This window comes from Lutzomyia longipalpis, chromosome 2 (assembly GCF_024334085.1).
Source record: "Lutzomyia longipalpis isolate SR_M1_2022 chromosome 2, ASM2433408v1".
NCBI classification, from domain to species: Eukaryota; Metazoa; Arthropoda; class Insecta; order Diptera; family Psychodidae; genus Lutzomyia; species Lutzomyia longipalpis.
Genome location: NC_074708.1, coordinates 14,853,676 through 14,872,609, shown reverse-complemented (window position 1 = coordinate 14,872,609; position 18,934 = coordinate 14,853,676). Strand labels below are relative to the sequence as shown.

Here is an 18,934-nt window from a genome sequence, read left to right as displayed (position 1 = left end):
ATATTTAATTACACACTGAATGCATCGCGTCGAGAAATGATTTGGGTGAAATTGTGCCAATTGATCGACAATAATACGGTACCAACGTTAGGAGATAGTGCCTGAGAGCTTTTTTCTGGTTTCTGCTTTTTTTTTTCTTATTATATAGTAAAATATTGACAATTTATATCCGGGATTTTATGTTTAAACCATTTTTTTTATTTATTCAGCAAAAGGATTATAGGAAGTATTTTAAGGTTATTGATGTAATTTAAGGTTAAATTGTTGTACAAAAATTATCTTATTAAATAAACTTGATTACAAATCAAACTTGATAAACCTTAAGTAATGAGAGTTCAGAATATTCTAGTTCTTTTTAAATTCAAATTTATGTTAAAGTTAAAAGTAATTTAAGGTTGTATATTGCTGTAATTAAAGGTTATGCAAAAGTTTCTTTATACTAAATCAGTTTAAATAAATCGACTTCTTCAAATTGTTTTTTTTAGTCAAGATCAAAAAATTCCTTACAAATCCTCGTTAAAATTTGCTAATCAAACTCTCAAAATTACATAATGATGCGGTAAATTTGATACAAATCATTTTGCTAATAAACAAACTAATAATTTTTCTTCACAACTTGAATTTTTTAAATCAATCGTTCATAAAATAATTTACTTTTGGTCACGAACATTCCACAATGAAAAACTCTGACGTAGTATTATTATTTTCTCATAAGTTCGCGGCATTTTTTACCATTTCAAAACATCCGAGATATGAGATTTTAAATACGATTACCTTAATTTCTTGCGGATTTTGCCGGCTTTTACGTGAAAAAAAAATACGCGCAAAATAGAATAAAGTCCTATTAGAGCCAAAAAAAATTCCCATATGGTTATATGAGTTGAATTTCAGCGGAAAAGCGACGAATTTTCCTGAAAGTTCCAAGAAATCCCAAGTCGCACGCTTATCGCAGACAATTTCATTACCACTTAATGCTAATTAGGGAGTGTGTAGGAAAATTCTTTTAAATACAAAAAAAATATACACACAATAATGAGGTAATGCTGAAGAGGTTCAATGCCTCAACAATTGAGGTAGTATAATGAGCCCACAGTGAAGCTTTAGCAGAAATTGTGCCAGAAAATTATTATTTTTTGTTTCTTCTGGTTTTATGTAAGTAGAAAAAAATGTCGTCTGGTGCTTTTGCGCGTGTGTTTAACTTTTTGAACAAAAGTGATACCATCTGTGGCAACTAACCATGTATATAAATATTTTCCAATGATGGCAATAAAATGATAGGTAAGAAGGAGAAATAATCGAGATAATTCCCATTGTGTCCGGCACAAGCCAACACCTTTCTCGTTTTTCATGTGCGAAAATGATGGCAAAACATTTTGCATCTGAGTACACAACATTGGCAATATAAACGATCAAATATTATTTACAAGGAATCCACGCCGCAACATGAAACTTTCGAATGGGAGAATTTACAAAATTCGGGATTATCCAGTGCGATCCGGCACTCAGACTCTGCATAAACTGCACGCACACATTTACACGGAAAATTCCGTCACAGTTCATCCAAATATCTGGCACGCAAGACAGGTAGGTTTATCCACACCTCTCGCTCTTTTTTTTCCTTTGAGCAATAAATAACGCACGAGGGAAGACACTTTTATGGGGATTAGGGTAAGATTGTTTGCACCATCATACGAATGACATGGGCATGGAGATTGCGAGAAAACAACCATGACGGAGATCTTTGGAAAATCCTCCTTGCCAGAGGCACCTGACTCTGTGTGTGCGGCACCATAGTGACGACGATCTCCAAACTATAAATTGCACACCTCCCGGCATTTTGGGATTCCCAACCAAAGAGATAAAGAATGTAACCAAACATAAAATGATTTTTTTCTTCTTTACTTTGGCCTTTCCCTCAAGAACTATTTTTGTCACGGAAAAAAAAAGATCAACACTGTCTGTTGAAATTTTCGCAACAACAACTTGCTCTTCTTGAACTTGAAAAGCGCACTTCACCCACAATTTGCCCTCCAAAATTAATCTCATTTGATTTGTGGCGCCCCATGACGAAGACACATTTGAAATTTACGGGAGGTAAATAGCTGGTCATGCCTCATCTTCATGTGATTAATTTGTTACACGCGGGAGAATCTTCTAAAGAAATTCCAACACGAAGGATTTTCTCTTTCCGTTTATCGCAAGTTTCTGTTTGAAATAATTTAAATTAAGCTCCGGATGTTATATAATTTTTTAAATCATTATCAGTTAATTCCCAACTTTAAACTAACCAGATTAAGCATAAAGCTTTGCCATAATTTAACATGAATTTTTCAGTCTAAACTGCATTCTCTTAAGAGTAAAAGAATCGCATATTAATTAAATTAAAACAACTTTAACTATACTAAAACTACTTTAAGCTGGATTTAAAGTTCTCAAATAAACGTCATGGTTTGTATAGAAACATCGTCACGAGACCTACTAAACACGTGAAAAATTGATCCAGAAATTTTAATGCTGTCCTCGTGACTAAAGCAAATTCCTATACATTGAAAATTCTGCATAGTTTTTAAAAAGGTTTTTCTATGTACTTTTTGGTTTTCTTATCGCATCTTGAACTTAAAATTGTTATAAAATATTTTTTAAGGAAATTTTGTATTTTTCTTTGATCAAAATGAATTGGAAATACAGTAAAGAATATTTTTTTCAATGATAAGGTTTTATTAATCAGTTTTATCTGTAGAAAAAGCTTATAAATATATCTAAAAATGTTTTTTAAATACATACCTAATAATAAAAAATAAATAAACCAATAACTTTTCCTGTTTTAGACTTTTTTCCCTGCTTTTTTCAAACAATTTCACTCAAATCTAATTGCTTAAGATTTTCTAGGTCATTCTTAACATTATTCATGTTGATTGTATGAATAAATTTTTCAAAATAGAGAAAGATTTTCAAGGAAAATCTAACTTAGATTGCTTTGACTAAACATAATCAGTTTAATTTTAAAAAATTTTGTAACAAGCATAGACCCACATTACTTTTAAGCTTTACAATTGTGAATTATCCTAGAAATATTTAAAGCAAAATCATTTTGAAGAGAAAAAGCATTAATTTGTGTTAAAAAAAAAAACAGAAAACTACGTTTTCTTGACAATTTTTAATTTTTAATAACAACAACAAACACCAATGCACCTAAACAGGTGATTTTCTACAAATAAAATGCGCTTCCGATGGATCGTTAAGCACAGAAATGATACAACTTTTCAATTACTTATATATGGATAAAATCTCAAGAATGAGTATATATTTTTTGTTCAAAAGGGGGAGGAAACACCGATCGTGTGAAGTGATTCTTCTCATTTTTATTTCTTTTCTGTGATTCACAGGGCTAAAGATTATTGTTCAACAGTGTCTCGAGGTGATCTTCAGAGGTGATCACATGTTCTGATGGGAAAAAGTTTTGCTAAAAATTCTAATAAACTTCAATTCTAGCAAGAAATGGCATTATTGCAAAAATAAAATCGAAAACATGATCATGAACTTTGTAGATATTTCATAAATATTTTGCTTTATAATTTATTGCAAAAATAAATTCATTGTTCTACTTGCATAAGCAGAAACACCTCGTGAATTGCAACAAAAAAAGTTAACTCGAAAAAAAAACTGCGAGTGCGATTGAATTCTTTTGGTTTATGCTTTACGATCTCCTGAAGCATCTCAAAGTGATCTTCATTTGATCTTGATCTGACGCAAAAACTTTTAAAAAGCATTCTTGACGATCTGTCAGCCTCCACTTCACTTTACAGAGTTGAACAAACGCAAAAAAGCTTTTTTTTTCTTCAATATTACTTTAAAAAGAATTTTATTTATTTTGCAGCAATAAAATTGCTTGAAGCCTTTAATCACAAAAGTATATTGCAAAAAAAGAGTGATACAAAAAAAAATCGATGAAAATGTTCGACACGTGAATATGGAATTAAAATTAATTTCTCTCGAAGCAATTAATGCGAAAATTCTGTGAGAACCTTTGCGAAATGTTTTGTGAAATTTTTCCTACACAAATTAATTGAGAAATTGCTGTAAACGATCGTTTAAAAGTAGACGGGAAAATTTCTATTCTATCATCTGTGTGAAAATTTATAAATAAAATTTCAATATAGGAGCTTTCAAGACAATTAATCACTTTTTTTTAATTCTTTTAATGATTTGTTATCTAATTTTTAAAGAAAAGAAGAAAATTATTTTTTTTTTCAATATTTGAATTAAAAACATTTTAAAAATTACGTCATATTTGAAAGTTCTATGATCATAGATCATTCTAAAAAGCTAATTAAAACACTAATATTTTAATTTTAAACTTCTTATTCTGGATTTTACAAAATCTAAAGTAAATATTGTGAATTTTTATTGTTTTTTATATTTGGAATAATTTTATATTCAATTTAAAATCTTTTTTTTTTTATACTAAATTCAATTTTCCTAAAAAAAATGATTCCCTTTAATCTCTAAAATTACTAGACTTCTTAAAAATGAATTTTTCAAGTTTTTGTTGATCGTTACTGATCTTTAATGATCTTTGTCTCACTGTTAATCATTTTTAGTGTTTAATTTATACAATTTATATTTTATTAACCACGTCATTACTTTAAAAGTATGACTCGGTCCTCTTTTATCGAAACTTTGTCACCTCAAAAATAAAACAATAATGCGGTTTTTACGCGATCTTTAACTTAAATTACGTGCAATAATACAAGAATATTAATTGTAAACTAACATTAGGTAACTACGAAGCTTCATCACAAAGGTTGAGCCTTAGAAAATCTTCCTTTTTAATCACAAGCAAGCACACGAAAAACTATTTATAGTTTTAATTTTTAATTTACCCCTCAGGTGATCATCTGAGGAAGATCATCTCGGGATGATTTGCATGAAGGAAGATCACACAAACTAAATGAGCTCCAAAGGCGTAAACATGAAGTATAAACCCCTCCTGATCAAGTGGTTTAATACGCCCCTGGCTTTAATGCAAAATTTATTACCCCATCATGATTATGTCTAATTATCTTGTAAATAAATAATTACATTTTCTCAAGTGCATCAGAACAATGTGCGCGGGAGGGAAAAAAAGACGGGAAAAATTGCCGTGAAGAAGCTGAGATGTCAGGCAAACACCATACAAAAATCAATGTGATCAAGTGCATTCGCGGCGCGAGGAGACAATGTCGCGATCGCATATCAACGGATTCGATCATTTCCATCATCAGTTGCTTGGCATGCAATTATGATTTCCGGTATTATGCGCCCGGATTCCACGTGACACTGTCTCGTTACAGTATTTTCGCTAATTCCTTCCCCGCAATACAATTTTTTAATGTGGAAAGATTGCGCGCGCGGGGATTGCGGGTGGTTTGGAAAAAAGTATCGCAATAATAGTTTTGCACACACAAAAAAAAATTCTGTATTCATTTTTTTTTTTCACTTTAATGCTCGGGTATTCTTCATTGACTGGCAGATCGTAAAAATTGTCGTGTTTTATGGTTGTTTTGAGCAGGTGGCATTTGATGGAGTGCGACAGTTTCACGGGGAGGAGGTGGGATGGCGAATTGATAAATGACCCGCGATCAGGTGAATTTGTCGCGGAAATGACACGGATGTCCGTTTCACCTAGATGATCCTGTGAGAAATATCCGCTCTCAACGGTCTACTCTGGTAACATCCACAATATAAAGATTGTACCTAAAACATAGCCCAGAGATGATGTTGTGGAATAAAGTCTGGTTAATGTGATGTTGGATCGGTGATTGCCAAGGAGGCACGCAATAGCGCTTTATTGCTGATCAAACTACATGGTACTAGCACAAACTGGATGGAGGCAGTTGCAGAGTGAAATTACTGGATATACCGTCAAAAATTGTTCGAAGAGAATGTTATTTGCATATTGTATTGGGAATTGAAAAGAGACTTCTTTTTTTTCGTGTGTGAGCATGGAATATCCATCGCCAACAAAGCAGATCCATCAATTAACTGCCGCGCAAGATTATCATGGCTCCGTTGAGATTTGCATTTGGCGCAAAAGTTGGAATAGACAGACAGAGAGACAGAAAAAAAAAGAATTGCGAGAGGTGATCTGTGCGGGGACATTATTTAAAAATATAGTACAAAGAAAAAAAAAAGAAAATGATTTTCCACATAGCTTTTCATGCTTCCCGCACTTTGGGGGAAGGAGATAATGAGGTAGCGCATGATTCGCAATTCGTCTATTGATCGAGTATATAATTTTGCAAGATCGCAACACGCAATGTTCTCTTTATGATAGTGATGCTCTTCCGAAGATCACACAATACGATGATTTTCGCAAAATGATATCATTTTCTCCCCCCAAATAGCCACACACACACGGCAATTTTCTATTTGCAATCAAACCGGAAAAAAAGCTCCGGATTAGCTTTTTCTCCATTTGACAAATTCAACAGGGACAATTTGTGAAACTGCCTCTACCTACATGTAGCAAAAACACCCCGCAGGGGAGAAAATACACACATTCACTCTCTCTCTCGAACTCTCTGAAAATTCCAAAGAAAAATCTATTGCACAATACCCATATTGCTCAATGCTATATGAGAGATTTTTTTGAGATTATTGAAAAGTTTTGCATGTGCGACTTTTTTGTGTGATCTCCTCAACACCTTGAATACAAAATTTCTTGTGTGAAGTGAAAGATGGGTAAAAAAAAAGCAGCAGCAACAGCAGCAGTGGTGATGCAGAAAAAGGCCATTTTTATAAAGTTAAAAAAAATCAACATTAAAAACTCACCCAAAATTCGAAGATAGCTGATGTGATTGCACCAAAAACCGTGTATGATCGTCGGTGATCAAGTACAATGGGTATTGCATTTACATCAAAGAAATGACAATCTTTTGTACACTTTCCGTGAAAATTTGCAATTTTCGTCCCAACAAATTGTCTCTCACAAGAGCACTATGCGACAAATAAAGAGATCGCGCGTGTTGATCGAAAAAAAAATTCCCCTTTGCAGGAAGTTTCGCACAAAGTGGAACGAAAGCTCTTAATTATGCTTGATTAACGCACGGGGCACAAGGAAGAGTTTCGCGGATGAGCACGGGGATCGCATAGACAATTACTTGTTACAACAAAAAAAGAATTATATATAATGCGAGGAAACTTCTACCGATTAGATTTCAAGTCCGTTTCGTTAGAGATCTGAGAGGCAACTGAAAAGTTGAAAATTCTCCACAGGTTTTCAGTTTGTGCGGGACTTTTTTCATCGTCTCGCACAGGTAGGAAATATACACATTGCCACGCGCGCGTGTCTGTGTGTGCCATTATTATTTTATATATATGTATGAACACCCAGAAGCATAATGATGTTCATATCACACTGATGAGCTTCTTTCCAAGGGTGCACGAAGCTTTTTTTTTTTAGTTTCTGAGGGGTGAAAAAGCTTCAATTTTAGTTTGGGGGAAAGTATATAAGTATACACCATCGAAAAAAAATTCAAATATTAATAGACGCGCAATAGTAGGGATCTATAAAGCAATTCAATTGCCACTTGTATGGCTATTTCTGTTTTATTCCATCCACCACCAGCCAGGTCATCGAGCAGAAAATACCCTTCGCAGTATAGAGAAAGTTCATTGTCTAGGTTGGATGTCAATAGGGCAATTCTTTTATGGGAATCAATAACAACTGCCATGAATTAATTAAATTGGACACTTTGCTCCCTTTACTCCCAATCCTCCATTACTCCACCCCCGAATTGGAATCAATCCACACTCAAAGCTCCAGACCACATAAATTCTCGCGTATGTTGAAAAAAACCTTCAATACATACTTGTAATTTTTTCTTTTCTTTTATTTAATTCACTTTTGGCCACAGCAATTTTTACTGCCGGGACTAAAACACAGAAGAGAACAGAGTTGCAAAGGCACCAAAATGCCCAACACTATAGATTTAAATTTAAAAGATTTAAAAGCACCACCACCCCCTCGGGCCATTTAGAGGTGCTTTTTAGCAGAGTTTATCCAAATGAGGGACAGGCAGCACAATTTGGCATGAAATTGACAAATTATTCACATCAAATGTTAATTGCGTGAGAACAGAACGTGACAAAAGTATTGAGCACCGCGCAAAAGAAATCCAATAGCTTCGGTGGCAAATACAAAACTGGCGCTTTTGCCATTGGGTTTTTTTGCTGAAAATTTTTTGCAAAAACTTTCTTCACTTTTCGTATAGGTGTGAAAGTAGAGGAGCCACTCCGAGGCACAGACTTGTGGTGGTTTGCATAAATAATCAAATATTGGGAACCATCTAATTGTTTTTGCTAATTTGCAGATGATTCCCCACACTCTAAATGGCTAATATTTGCACACAGGTACATTCATCATAGCCTGGTCTAGGTCTTAAGCATAGAGTATGTGGTGTAGCTCATAAAATACCCACAAGAAACTTAAAGACTCTGTGACTCACACCTCAATTGGGGCGAATGGAATTTTACCAATTTTGCACATAAAGAAAACACAAGCAGCAAAAAAGAAGAAAGGGAATAGTTTTAGAGGTGATAGGATTTTTTCCAAGAGTTGAAAAATGCACAAATTGGCAAAAAGTTAGATGAGAAATTGAAAATGATGTTGAAATGTTCTACATGGACGCATAAAATATTCCGTCTTTTAAAAAATTTCGCACATGCGACATTCAAATTCAGGGTAGAGGTATTTGTGCATGCAAATCACCGCATAAGTTTGCATGGTATTGAAATTCATCGTTGGATCACTTGAGGATTATTGCCAGAGAATTGGGCAAAATGTTTACATGGCAATTAAATTGTTTGACTTAACCCTTTCCAGCCTTTCAAGGCACAATTATGTAGCTTTTTTAAAATGAGATTTTTAATTTATATTTTAGTTAAATTGTATTGGAATCAAAATAGTAGGTAAACCTCTTAAATGAAAAAAAGTCTTTTTTAAGGAAAAGTAAAAGATCTTGACTATTTTCATTGTCTAAAATTGAACCAAAGACTTTAAAGGCATTTCAAACATTTCAAGTAAAGGAAATTTTTTAAAAGTTATGTTCTGGGAATTTATTCAAATAACAGGTAACAGTAATATACAAGTTGAAAAAGTTAACTCTTCCGTTTACATGATTTTTATCTATTTTTATAGTTTTTTCTTAATTAATATTTAGTTTTCATTAATTTTCTTACGTAGCATGATATATTTTAAATCTACATATGATTAATTATTCGAAATATCTAGTCAAGCGGCTTCAATTTATTTCCAAATAGAAATTTTAATTTATTTTTCCTGGCTAAGCCTTTTCTATAATACCAATTTATTGAAAATCTGATTATTGGCAAACAATTCGAGTATTTCCGAAGATCGGAATAATTTCTTTCAGAGCTTTCAGAATAACATACCTTGTTATAAACTAATTAACTTTTATCGTCTTATACGTACTTTTAAGAAGGATTTTGCTTCTCAATCTGAGCTTCATCAAAAGTAAATCCCGAATAATTTTTTCAGCTTGAATTTATTACTTTTTTAGCTTAATTTTAGTACTTTTAGGCTAGATTACCGTATTTTTGAGCTTTAATTTAGTGCCTTCAAGGTTGATTTTATTACTTTTTAGGTCTTTACTCCTTAATCTGTGACTTTTCTCATGAACAAAAAACTAAGAGATTTTTATCTGTCGACCATTTTGATTTTTTTTAGCAAATCAATCATCCAAACGTTTCCAAAGATTCAAATGTCATTCAAATAAAAACTCCTCTCTTTTCTCTTCCTTCGTCAATTTTCATAAATAAAAATCAATAAATTCGATAAATTCTTTTTTAAAATCAATAAAATGACAAAAACATCATTTACCTCCTTTAAAATCATTCAAACTCATAATCCAAACAAAACTTTAAAATTTATGTTAATTTAATTTATTGTAAATTAATTTTTCTCAATAATTGCGCTACATTTTGTTTTTTAAGTGAAAACCACAAAATATGTAAATGTAGCTTCAATGTGATATTTGCACAAATGTTTGGTCGACAATGGGCTGACGCACACACGGTGAATTTCCCGACCTTCTTCCGCGATGATAAAGGCGTAATGTGTGCTAGACGGTAATCCCCTGAGTGGCAGATTTGGGTCAAAGGACGCGCACTGACCTAATCTCTCATCTGCTATCTAGAGACCTTGCAACTCTACGATGCTCCAAGTGCGCGCAACGGCAGGAGAATTGCGAGGCGCGCGGATTACCCGTGTCGCTCGTGTCATATGTATGCCCATCCATTCCCATTGAGAATAAGAAGTGTTGGCAGATTGGGCAGGGGCACTCTAAGAGCCACGGAGATGAAGAAGAAGAAAAAAATTAAATATTTAATCGAACGAAATGTGGGGGTCACGGAGGTGTACACGGGGAGGGAGGGACCCAAAGAGGCAGGCCCGGGCATGATGAATGGCTGCTGCAATTTTTCCACAATGCTCCGAGGGAAAAATGTGTGTCTGTTTGTACTAGAAATGCGAACGGCGTCGCCGTTTTAATGCACACACGGCCAAGATTTGCTCGGGAAGGTTGCTACTAAATCCTCCACAGCGCGATCTTGCCTTCTGGGGCTACGCATTTCGAGAACATTGCCCGAGGGACGGAGTCACCGTGTGAGGGCCTCGCCATTGCGGTCGGTGTCTTCAGGCAGCAGCAGCAGCAACAGCAGAAAATCAGCTGTGGGCCACGGAGGCGCCAAGAAGCATCCTTGATCCTCTCGCCACCGGATGAATCCCGCTAAAACCAGTAATGTGTGACCTTTGGAAATACGTGGTGCGAAGAAAATGCGCAAGAGACAACATGTTCGCCAAATTGTGTGGAGCTCTCTTACGTCGGTGGCTGCGGTTGAGAGATAATCAACCTGCCAAGCACAGCTTAATCCCTCAACACATCTTCCCCGACCAAATATTTAATTCATCTCAACGGCACCGCGTGCTCTGGATTACTTTTCAGCACACCATACCCTCACCTGATCCCTCAGCGTGTTTGGGCACTTTTTCCTTTGCCTTGCGGCATCCCATAAACAGTCACATCATCGATTTTGAGGCATGTTTTTCGCACATGGCGTTTCATTGACTCCATGCTTGGCCATGGATATGTGATTGGAATTAAATGTTGGCACGCTGAAGGTTTATTTACATGCAAAAATAACTCAAAGAAATAGAGATGTTTGGTATTTTTAGCATTTTTACAACTTTTTCCTCGTTTTTTTCCTCATTTTAGCACAAAACCCGCCAAAATGGCCAAGATCATGTGCCAATGTCTGTTTTGTAACGGTCATTTGCTTGGAGAGAATTTGAATTTAAAATATACGGTAACGTGTATAACGGGTATAACATGTATAACACAGTTGTGTGAAGAATAATAGCATCTTGGGCATCTTGAGAATTAATTTAATCTTTTTCTACTACAATTCTGAAGACTGATATTGATCAAATTGGATAAAATTATCAATTTTGAGGTAAGCACAAAATGTCTTTAACTTAAAATAGTAATTCAGAAAGATTTTCTAAAAAAAAAATAACGTTCTTTTTTTATTAATTCATCTCATTCATCTTCAGCGTCTTCAGGCATTTTTTTCCAGAAGAATTTCCTTTTTACTGGGTTCACTATTCCAATGAGAAAATGGAGAAAATACTACGAATTTTAAGGATAAAATCGATAAAATTAGTAAACAATTTTTTAGCGCTCTATTGTTAAGGTGCCCCACAAAATTGTTTTATTCTCACAGAACAGTTTGTATGAGCGGTATTGTAGGTAAATTTTGGACCACCTCTCGCAGTCATATTCTAACCTGAAAGAAGGAAAATAATTTTCCTCCTTGTTTTTCTTCAATTTTTCGAGAAAATTCCAATCCTGTGAAAATGACAGCGTGGCGCCAGGCTGGTCTTACGTGAGTACTCCAAGGATGTAGTGAAAATTCAAGGAAAATCTCTTTTCTTTCAGTGTTTTCCAAAATTGCATTACATAATCACCCAGAAGCTATTTTCCAGCTTTTCCGCCACTAATTCAAACTTTTTCATCCCAGAATCCTCTCTTGAAAGCACCCACAGTCAATTTTCATTAGTTTTTGATTATTTTGAAAGATAATTTAGTAAGATTTTTCTTGGGTAATAACATAACCTCTTTTTAGGTACATCAACTACTCCAACATTGCTGCCCGGACTCTCCGGAGGGCCCTGAAAGCAGACCTGAGGGCTGATGCTGCCAAGCGGGATGAGACTCACATCAAATTCAATCCATGGGCAAATGGAAAACCAGTCAGTGAGTATCAAAACTCCTCAAAATTGTAAAGAAAAACAGAATTTTCGCGTTTCCGGGAAGTTTTCTTCAATGCGAGCATTTTCATACGATTCTCAAATTCATTCCAGGTGAAAAGTAGAGGGTTTTTTGAGCACCTGGTGCTCTCTCTGTAAGTCAATGGTGAGATTTTGGTGTGCTTTCAACACCTGCAAAGCCCAAAATTTTGTTGACAAACAGCATGTTTTTTTTTTGAATTGGTTTTTGCATAAAAATTTTATAAAAATAACACGAAAAAACACAAGGAAAATTATAGAAAAATCAGTCTTTACACTAGGGATGAAAACTAGAGTAATTTAAGGGGGGTCTCTTGGGAAAATTGTTAGAATTTACATAATTTTTAATGATGTAAATTTCGGGGTTTTTCTTAAACATGGTTTTCCGATGTAGGTTACATTTGAAGCGTAATTATTGAAATGTAAGAAAATCGCTTTTCGCCGTCTTAGGTGCGACGCCATCTTGTGATTTTCTGACTTTTCCATAGAACTGCCCTAAAACACAAAGGTAGGTTTTTCTCAGGATCTGCTGGATGGATTTTGATGGGGTAAAAAGCAAATGAAAGAGGAAATACCAATGCAGATTTTGATGTAGCGGAATTTTGAATTTCCTTTCTGGGGCTGAGAAAAGTGGAAAAACGTCAAAAATATCAGAAAAAAGTCACATTTTTCCACTTTTCTCAGCCCCAGAGTGGAAATTCAAAATTCCGCTACATCAAAATCTGCATTGGTATTTCCTCTTTCATTTGCTTTTTACCCCATCAAAATCCATCCAGTAGATCCTGAGAAAAACCTACCTTTGTGTTTTGAGGAAAATCTCAAGATGGCGTCGCATCTAAGATGGCGGAAAGTGATTTTCTTACTCTTCAATAATTAGGCTTCAAATGTAACCAATATTGAAAAACCAAGTTTAAGAAAAACCCCAAGAAAAATAAAAATATTTAATTTCACCAGCTCTCACAAGAGACCCCCCTTAAATTGAATTTAAGAAAGAAAGAAATATTTTTAATCTTTTTAATACAAAAACTACAATCTAGTCTAAGTCGTACAACTTTTGACCCCAATACGGGGTTAAAAGATACAAATAGGTAATAAATTGTGACCGAAAAGTCTCAATTACAAATAGGTTCTGTATTCTAACGGGCGACTTTAGTTATTTTTAATACCTCTAACTTTTTTGAAATAGATTTAAATTGTTGTTTAAGTTTTCTTAAATTATGATTTTATTTCTTAATCTAGACCAAGTTTTTTTTTAACCCCTTAACGACTTAAGTTTTTGGGCCAAGTTATAGTTTTTTGAGGTTAAACCGGTTAAACCTCAAAGGTTTTAAACGTTTTAAGCCTAGGCCAAGCTAGTGCTGAATGCATTCCTGGATATTATTAACGAATTTCCTATGTACATAGACGGTCTTTGAACATCGAATTTCGTGAAAATCCTCCAAAAAATGCATTCGAGCAATCCTAATTTTAAAACTAAAACCTTTAAGCTGTACCCATACGACAGCGTCAAAAGACGTTGTTCGTTGTTTTTTCTCACTTGCTCTTTGTCAAAATGTATCGCGCTGTCACTGTCAAACAAGAAAGGCGGTTATATAACATAGAAACCGTTAAAAGGTCAGGTCTGCAAAAGTAAAGTTCGACTTAAGAAACAGACTTAGACTGATTTAGCAATTTCATCAAATCTCCTAGTACATGTTTAAATCAAAATCTACTCCAACAAAAAACAAACCGAGGGCTACATTATAAAACCGGCTAACCTTTGTATAAGCTTCGAACCGGCTTAGACGTTTTTACAATGTAGCCCTCAGAACGCGACTTAAGCCTTAACTTATTACCTTAGAAATTAAAACCGTTTTCACAAAAATCGAATAGTTTCGATTAAAGTAGGAGTTTTAGAATATTTTGGGTAAAATTGTAATTAAATTGATTAATAAAACTAACTTTTCTAGATGACTTTGATGTTAGACTCTGTGAAAATTTTAAAAATTTTCTAGGCAAATCTAGGTTAATACGATTCCATGAAGGTTTTAATTTCTTCAAAATTGTTTTAAATCTTTCTCAAAATTGCTAATTCATACTCAAGTTAGAACTGTTTAATTTCTAATTTGTTTTTGAGACTTTCCAATAAGAATCTAATTCTTCTCATAATACGTAACAACTTTATATATTTTTAAAACCTTTAAAATAAAGCTAATTAATGCTCAACTTTATGTCTTCTTCTATACATAAGACACAATGATAAAAACAATTTAATTCAGCCTTGTTTTCACGACATAATTACACGATATAAACCATCTTATCCACAAACAATTCTATAAACTTTTTATCAGACAATCATTTTATATTTATTTTCTGTTTGTCTATTGGCCTTTTAATTGATTAATTGAATGATTGGCGCTTTCTCTAACTTAACAAAATCATCTTCTTTGCTTTTTTTTTTAATAAAAATCTTTTTGTTTTCTTATCAAAAGTTTTTTAAGAAAATTTCTGTGTGTAATTTGCATGACTCAATACTCCAAAATTAACCTTCTTATAATTAACTTTATAACTACCTGTGAATCTTTTATGCTCCATGATTTTTTGTGCATTAAAACACCTTTTAAAACGAGCATAATCTAATACAGAAAAACAATGTTTTTGCATTTACAGAGACCTCCTCGGAAACAGCTTCATCGTCGTAATTCAAGAGATTTGGTATTGAAATGAGGAAGAGGACTGGAGAGAGTCAACCCATTTGGGATTTATCTTAGATGAATAAAATTTGCTGAATGCGATAAAAAATTACTCCACCACTTTTATTTATTCATAAATATGCGTATAAAAAATTAATATTGCAGCATTTAACCTTTTCCTTGGGGGCTTTTTGAGCACTTTTAGGGATTTTTGGGGAGACCAGAGTTGGTGAGAAGAGATTCCGATGGGGGGAGGATCTGCGGGCCCTCCCCTACACGTGTATGAATGATGTATTTGAGAAGATTCTGCCCGATTGGTTCCAAATTCATTTTCTTAGCCACCGCCTCGGGGATGGGTTGATCAGCTACGGGAATACCTTTGATGTAGTCTGGTGCGTGATCTCTGTCACTGGGAAAGGCTCTCTTGATGACATTGAGGACATGTGGGACGTCTTGGCGCATGAGGTAGAGGCATGCATTGGGGCCAGCATCGAATGTGTAGGCAGCTGTGATCTTTCCGGAAGCTTCATTGAGACGATGAATGACGTCAATGATGGCGTGAGAGACATCATTGAGGTAGACACACGGAGGGAAGGTATCCAAGCAGATGGCATGGAATTGATTGCTATCCTGCATCGTGATGTTTGCGAAGGTATCAAAATCCCTCTCCTGGATTGCTTTGGAGATTTTCTCCACCCTCCCGGGGACAATTTGCTTAGCACGATAATCAATAAGGGGGGAAGTCTTGACAGATCTCTCCATGCCACCAGTTGAGCTGGTTTTCTTCTTATTGTCACTCACAACGAGTATGAGAATCTCCAGATCAGGCCAATGGGTGGCAGGGGCAAGCTGAACAGCCACTGAATCAGCTCCATCAGCACGAATACCCGCCTCCCACTGAACAAAGCCCCCAAAGACACTACGACAGGCTGATCCACTGCCCACCCTGGCAATTGAGGACAATTCAATCTTATCCTGGAGCCCATAGAGCGTGGCCAGGGTGTACACAAGGCACGCATATCCGGCAGCACTGGAAGCTAGTCCAGCTGCTGTGGGGAAGTTATTCTCTGAACAAATGTGAATGTTCCAGGAATACTTCTCTCCCTGGGCTCCGGATTTCTTCACTTCTTCCTGGACTAAAAAAATTGAATCTCATTCAGAGAAAAATCAGAAATAAGAAAAGAAAAAACTCACACTGCCGCAGAACATTGATGATCCGGGGTGAGTCAAAGGTCTGCTCCTGCCCATTGAGCCACAATCTATTTTTGGAGAAGTTGGGTGAGGCCGCAATTGTGGTCTTTGCGTACATTTCACTCAAGGTAACACTCACAGAGTCATTGATGGGCAACAAGAGCTTCTCATCTCGCTTTCCCCCTGAAAATTAGGTCAACAAAGTAACAGAGGAACGATTTGGGCAGGAAATCCCACGTCCAGAACTCACAGTATTTAATGACAGCAATATTAACTGGTGCAGTACATGTTGCAGTCTCCATTTTAGGCGCTTCTGGGACGGAAGAGTTGGGCAGGAAGCTGGAAAAAGCGACTTTTCACTTCCACGTCTTTAAACTGACTGAGGAGAAAATCTTCTCTATAATAAAGAAACGTCTCTCTATTTCATTCCTGTACAGCTATTGTACGTTGGTCCGATCGCGATGAAATTTGGTACAGAGGCTCCTTATATCAGGCGGTTTTCACCAACGGCACTCACTTTCCCCCCAGAGCCCCCCTTCGTAGCGCCCCCATATAAAATTTATGTTTTTTTGACTACTTTTTGAAATTGGCGCCCTTTTTGGTACATTTTGTTGAAGAGAAAATGAGATGAATACATTTTCCTGCTATCCGTCTCCCTCACTTTTTCAGTTTTTCGCAATTTTCTCGCGTTTTCCGCCGAATTTTTACGGGAAATTGTGTTTTTTGTGACCAGGAAAAAACTTTTGAATTTTTTGCATCAAAAATTCCAAAAGTCACGAAAATCCATTTCCGGGAAAAAAAGTGCGTGTAAAATCCCCAACCGTCAAAATTTCCGCGGGCCCCAAATTCCGCACGGAAAAGCTCCCCGAGGCTCCCGGAGCACCCGTAAGTGCCCCAGGAGCCCAAAAAATGCGTTTTATGCCCACAAATTTGGGAAAAAACACGGAAATCACGAATTTTGTCGAAATGCAAAAAAAGTTCGTTTAGTTCAAATTTTATTATTTCATGCCATCTCGTCAAACGGAAAATTTCAAATTTAAATTTTATTTTGGCAGTTGAGTATTTTCAGTTTTTCATAGGAAAATCGACAATTTTCCTCTTTGGCGATTGATTTTATCGCTTTTCCGGGATCTGGGAACTTTTTTCGATGAGTTTTCGAGAAGATTTGCTGGAAAATTGTAAAGAAAATTGTGAAAATTGACTGTGCGAGCGAGATAACACCATGTTTTTGCGGCATTGTTTTGTCATCTCGCTCACACGACCAAATTCTCAGTATGAGCGAGACAACCAGCTGTGATTTCAACTTCTCGGTCGTACATTTAGTTTTTCGTATTTATTAATGAATTTTCTAATTGTTTTCCCGGTTTTCCGCTAATTTTCAACTCTAACCGTTGTAACATATTTACTACAGTCGGAAAATTCAGTTTTTCATTAGAAAAACACGAAGGAATAACAAAAACCGATTGTGCAAGTGAGAAAACTATGTTTTTCCGGCAATATTTTGTCATCTCACTCGCACGTCAGAAATGTCAACACGAGCGAAACGAATAGCTGTGAACAGTAAAAAACAAACCTTCTCTCTCACACTTTCAGTTTTTCCTCTTTTCTTCATGAGTTTTCCAGAATCTTTCCCACAATTCCAACTCTAATCGAAAAGATAGTTTTCCTAGATTCAGAAGAACCAATTTTCTCCTCAGATTTATCAAGAAAATTGTGAAAAACCCATTTGTGCAAGCGAGACGGCATGAAATTGCATGTCAAAAGGTATGTCGCTCAGTTTTGACAACCACTTTGACAAGCAAAAAAGTCAGCTTTCCTTTATTTTCGTGAAAAAGACGATTTTCCCTGCAAAATAGTGAATTTTCCGCTTTTCACGCAATGTAAATCGGTGCTTTGGCACTTGTGGAGTGTTTTTCCAGTATTATTTTGCATGTAACGTACATTTGTGAGGCTAAAATTACATGTGATATGGTGTGAGTGACAACTTTCGTGTTTTGTGCAATTTCCTGGAAAACTTCCTGGAAGAATGGGGATTTTGGAAGCGGAAACGTACGGAAACTACTTCTATGAGATTTTCATCAGCAATTTTGTAAAGTATGTGGGAGAAAATGGGTGTTTTTTGTGAAAAACTTTGCGAAAAGGCGAAAGGTTGCCGGGGGTTGTTTATGTTTGTTTTCATTCGTTTTCGGGATGATTTTCACGCCGGAAGAGGCTTTTTCACACATCCGATGGAATTTTCCATCCGACGAGACTGTCATAGTTGATTTTTATTTGGAAAATTAGTGCGCAACTCGCGAAAATTGCGGGAAAAACTGAGCGCAACATAACCTCACCGTGTCGCTGAGTTTTGAACCTTGACCTTCCGCAAAGTCTAAACAGCTGTTTTTTGTTTGTAAACAAACCGCATGTTATTGTTTTTCCTGCGCAGGAAAACTTCGTCGGAAAAGGCATTTCGTGCTCGTGGTAGGGGAGCTGTGGGTGAGAAGAAGGATGGTGCGGGACGTCATGTTGTCCCGGGATCACTGCTCAGCACGTACCGGATGGAATTGGAGCCGAATTCCTCCAAATTCGCCGTTTTCTCTCTCATCCGGGCGGCTGTGCTGGAAGTGGAGGCAAAGTATGCCCTCATCTATGGGGGTTTCCCAAGAAAAGTCCTGGGAAAGCCACCGTGCTGTGTCCACTGCTCGATGCTCTGTGAGTAAAATGTTGGGAAAAATCTAAA

General features: G+C 35.8%; 4 protein-coding genes across 9 annotated transcripts in view; 2 read left to right on the top strand and 2 right to left on the bottom strand.

Moving 5' to 3' along the window:
• The window catches only part of LOC129790865 (UNC93-like protein), a 1,060,245-nt gene extending 1,053,011 nt beyond the window's left edge, over window positions 1-7,234 (bottom strand). For all 3 annotated transcript variants that reach the window (XR_008750635.1, XR_008750636.1, XM_055828673.1), the window contains exon 1: window positions 6,814-7,234. The gene's annotated coding sequence lies outside the window, so the exon portion shown is untranslated. The remainder of the gene's footprint in view (window positions 1-6,813) is intronic.
• A 4,577-nt stretch (window positions 7,235-11,811) lies between these two features.
• On the top strand, window positions 11,812-15,133 carry LOC129790956 (protein stunted-like). 3 transcript variants are annotated; one of them, XM_055828817.1, is made up of 4 exons: window positions 11,812-11,946; window positions 12,187-12,317; window positions 12,425-12,465; window positions 14,999-15,133. In XM_055828817.1, exons 1-3 carry the CDS (start codon window positions 11,918-11,920, stop codon window positions 12,433-12,435), a joined length of 171 nt encoding a protein of 56 aa, XP_055684792.1. In that variant the 5' UTR covers window positions 11,812-11,917; the 3' UTR covers window positions 12,436-12,465; window positions 14,999-15,133. The 3 variants fall into 3 exon arrangements, with proteins under 3 accessions (XP_055684792.1, XP_055684791.1, XP_055684790.1); XM_055828816.1 differs by having other exon boundaries at window positions 12,425-12,476; XM_055828815.1 differs by lacking the exon at window positions 12,425-12,465 and having other exon boundaries at window positions 11,813-11,946.
• On the bottom strand, window positions 15,119-16,653 carry LOC129790896 (diphosphomevalonate decarboxylase). Its single transcript, XM_055828731.1, has 3 exons — window positions 16,463-16,653; window positions 16,216-16,395; window positions 15,119-16,157 (listed from the first exon to the last, which is right to left on the bottom strand). Exons 1-3 carry the CDS (start codon window positions 16,512-16,514, stop codon window positions 15,223-15,225), a joined length of 1,167 nt encoding a protein of 388 aa, XP_055684706.1. The 5' UTR covers window positions 16,515-16,653; the 3' UTR covers window positions 15,119-15,222.
• A 1,336-nt stretch (window positions 16,654-17,989) lies between these two features.
• The window catches only part of LOC129790814 (E3 ubiquitin-protein ligase highwire), a 52,797-nt gene continuing 51,852 nt past the window's right edge, over window positions 17,990-18,934 (top strand). For both annotated transcript variants that reach the window (XM_055828551.1, XM_055828550.1), the window contains exons 1-2: window positions 17,990-18,306; window positions 18,641-18,906. In XM_055828551.1, coding sequence (XP_055684526.1) covers window positions 18,239-18,306; window positions 18,641-18,906 — 334 coding nt within the window. In that variant the 5' untranslated portion in view covers window positions 17,990-18,238. The remainder of the gene's footprint in view (window positions 18,307-18,640; window positions 18,907-18,934) is intronic.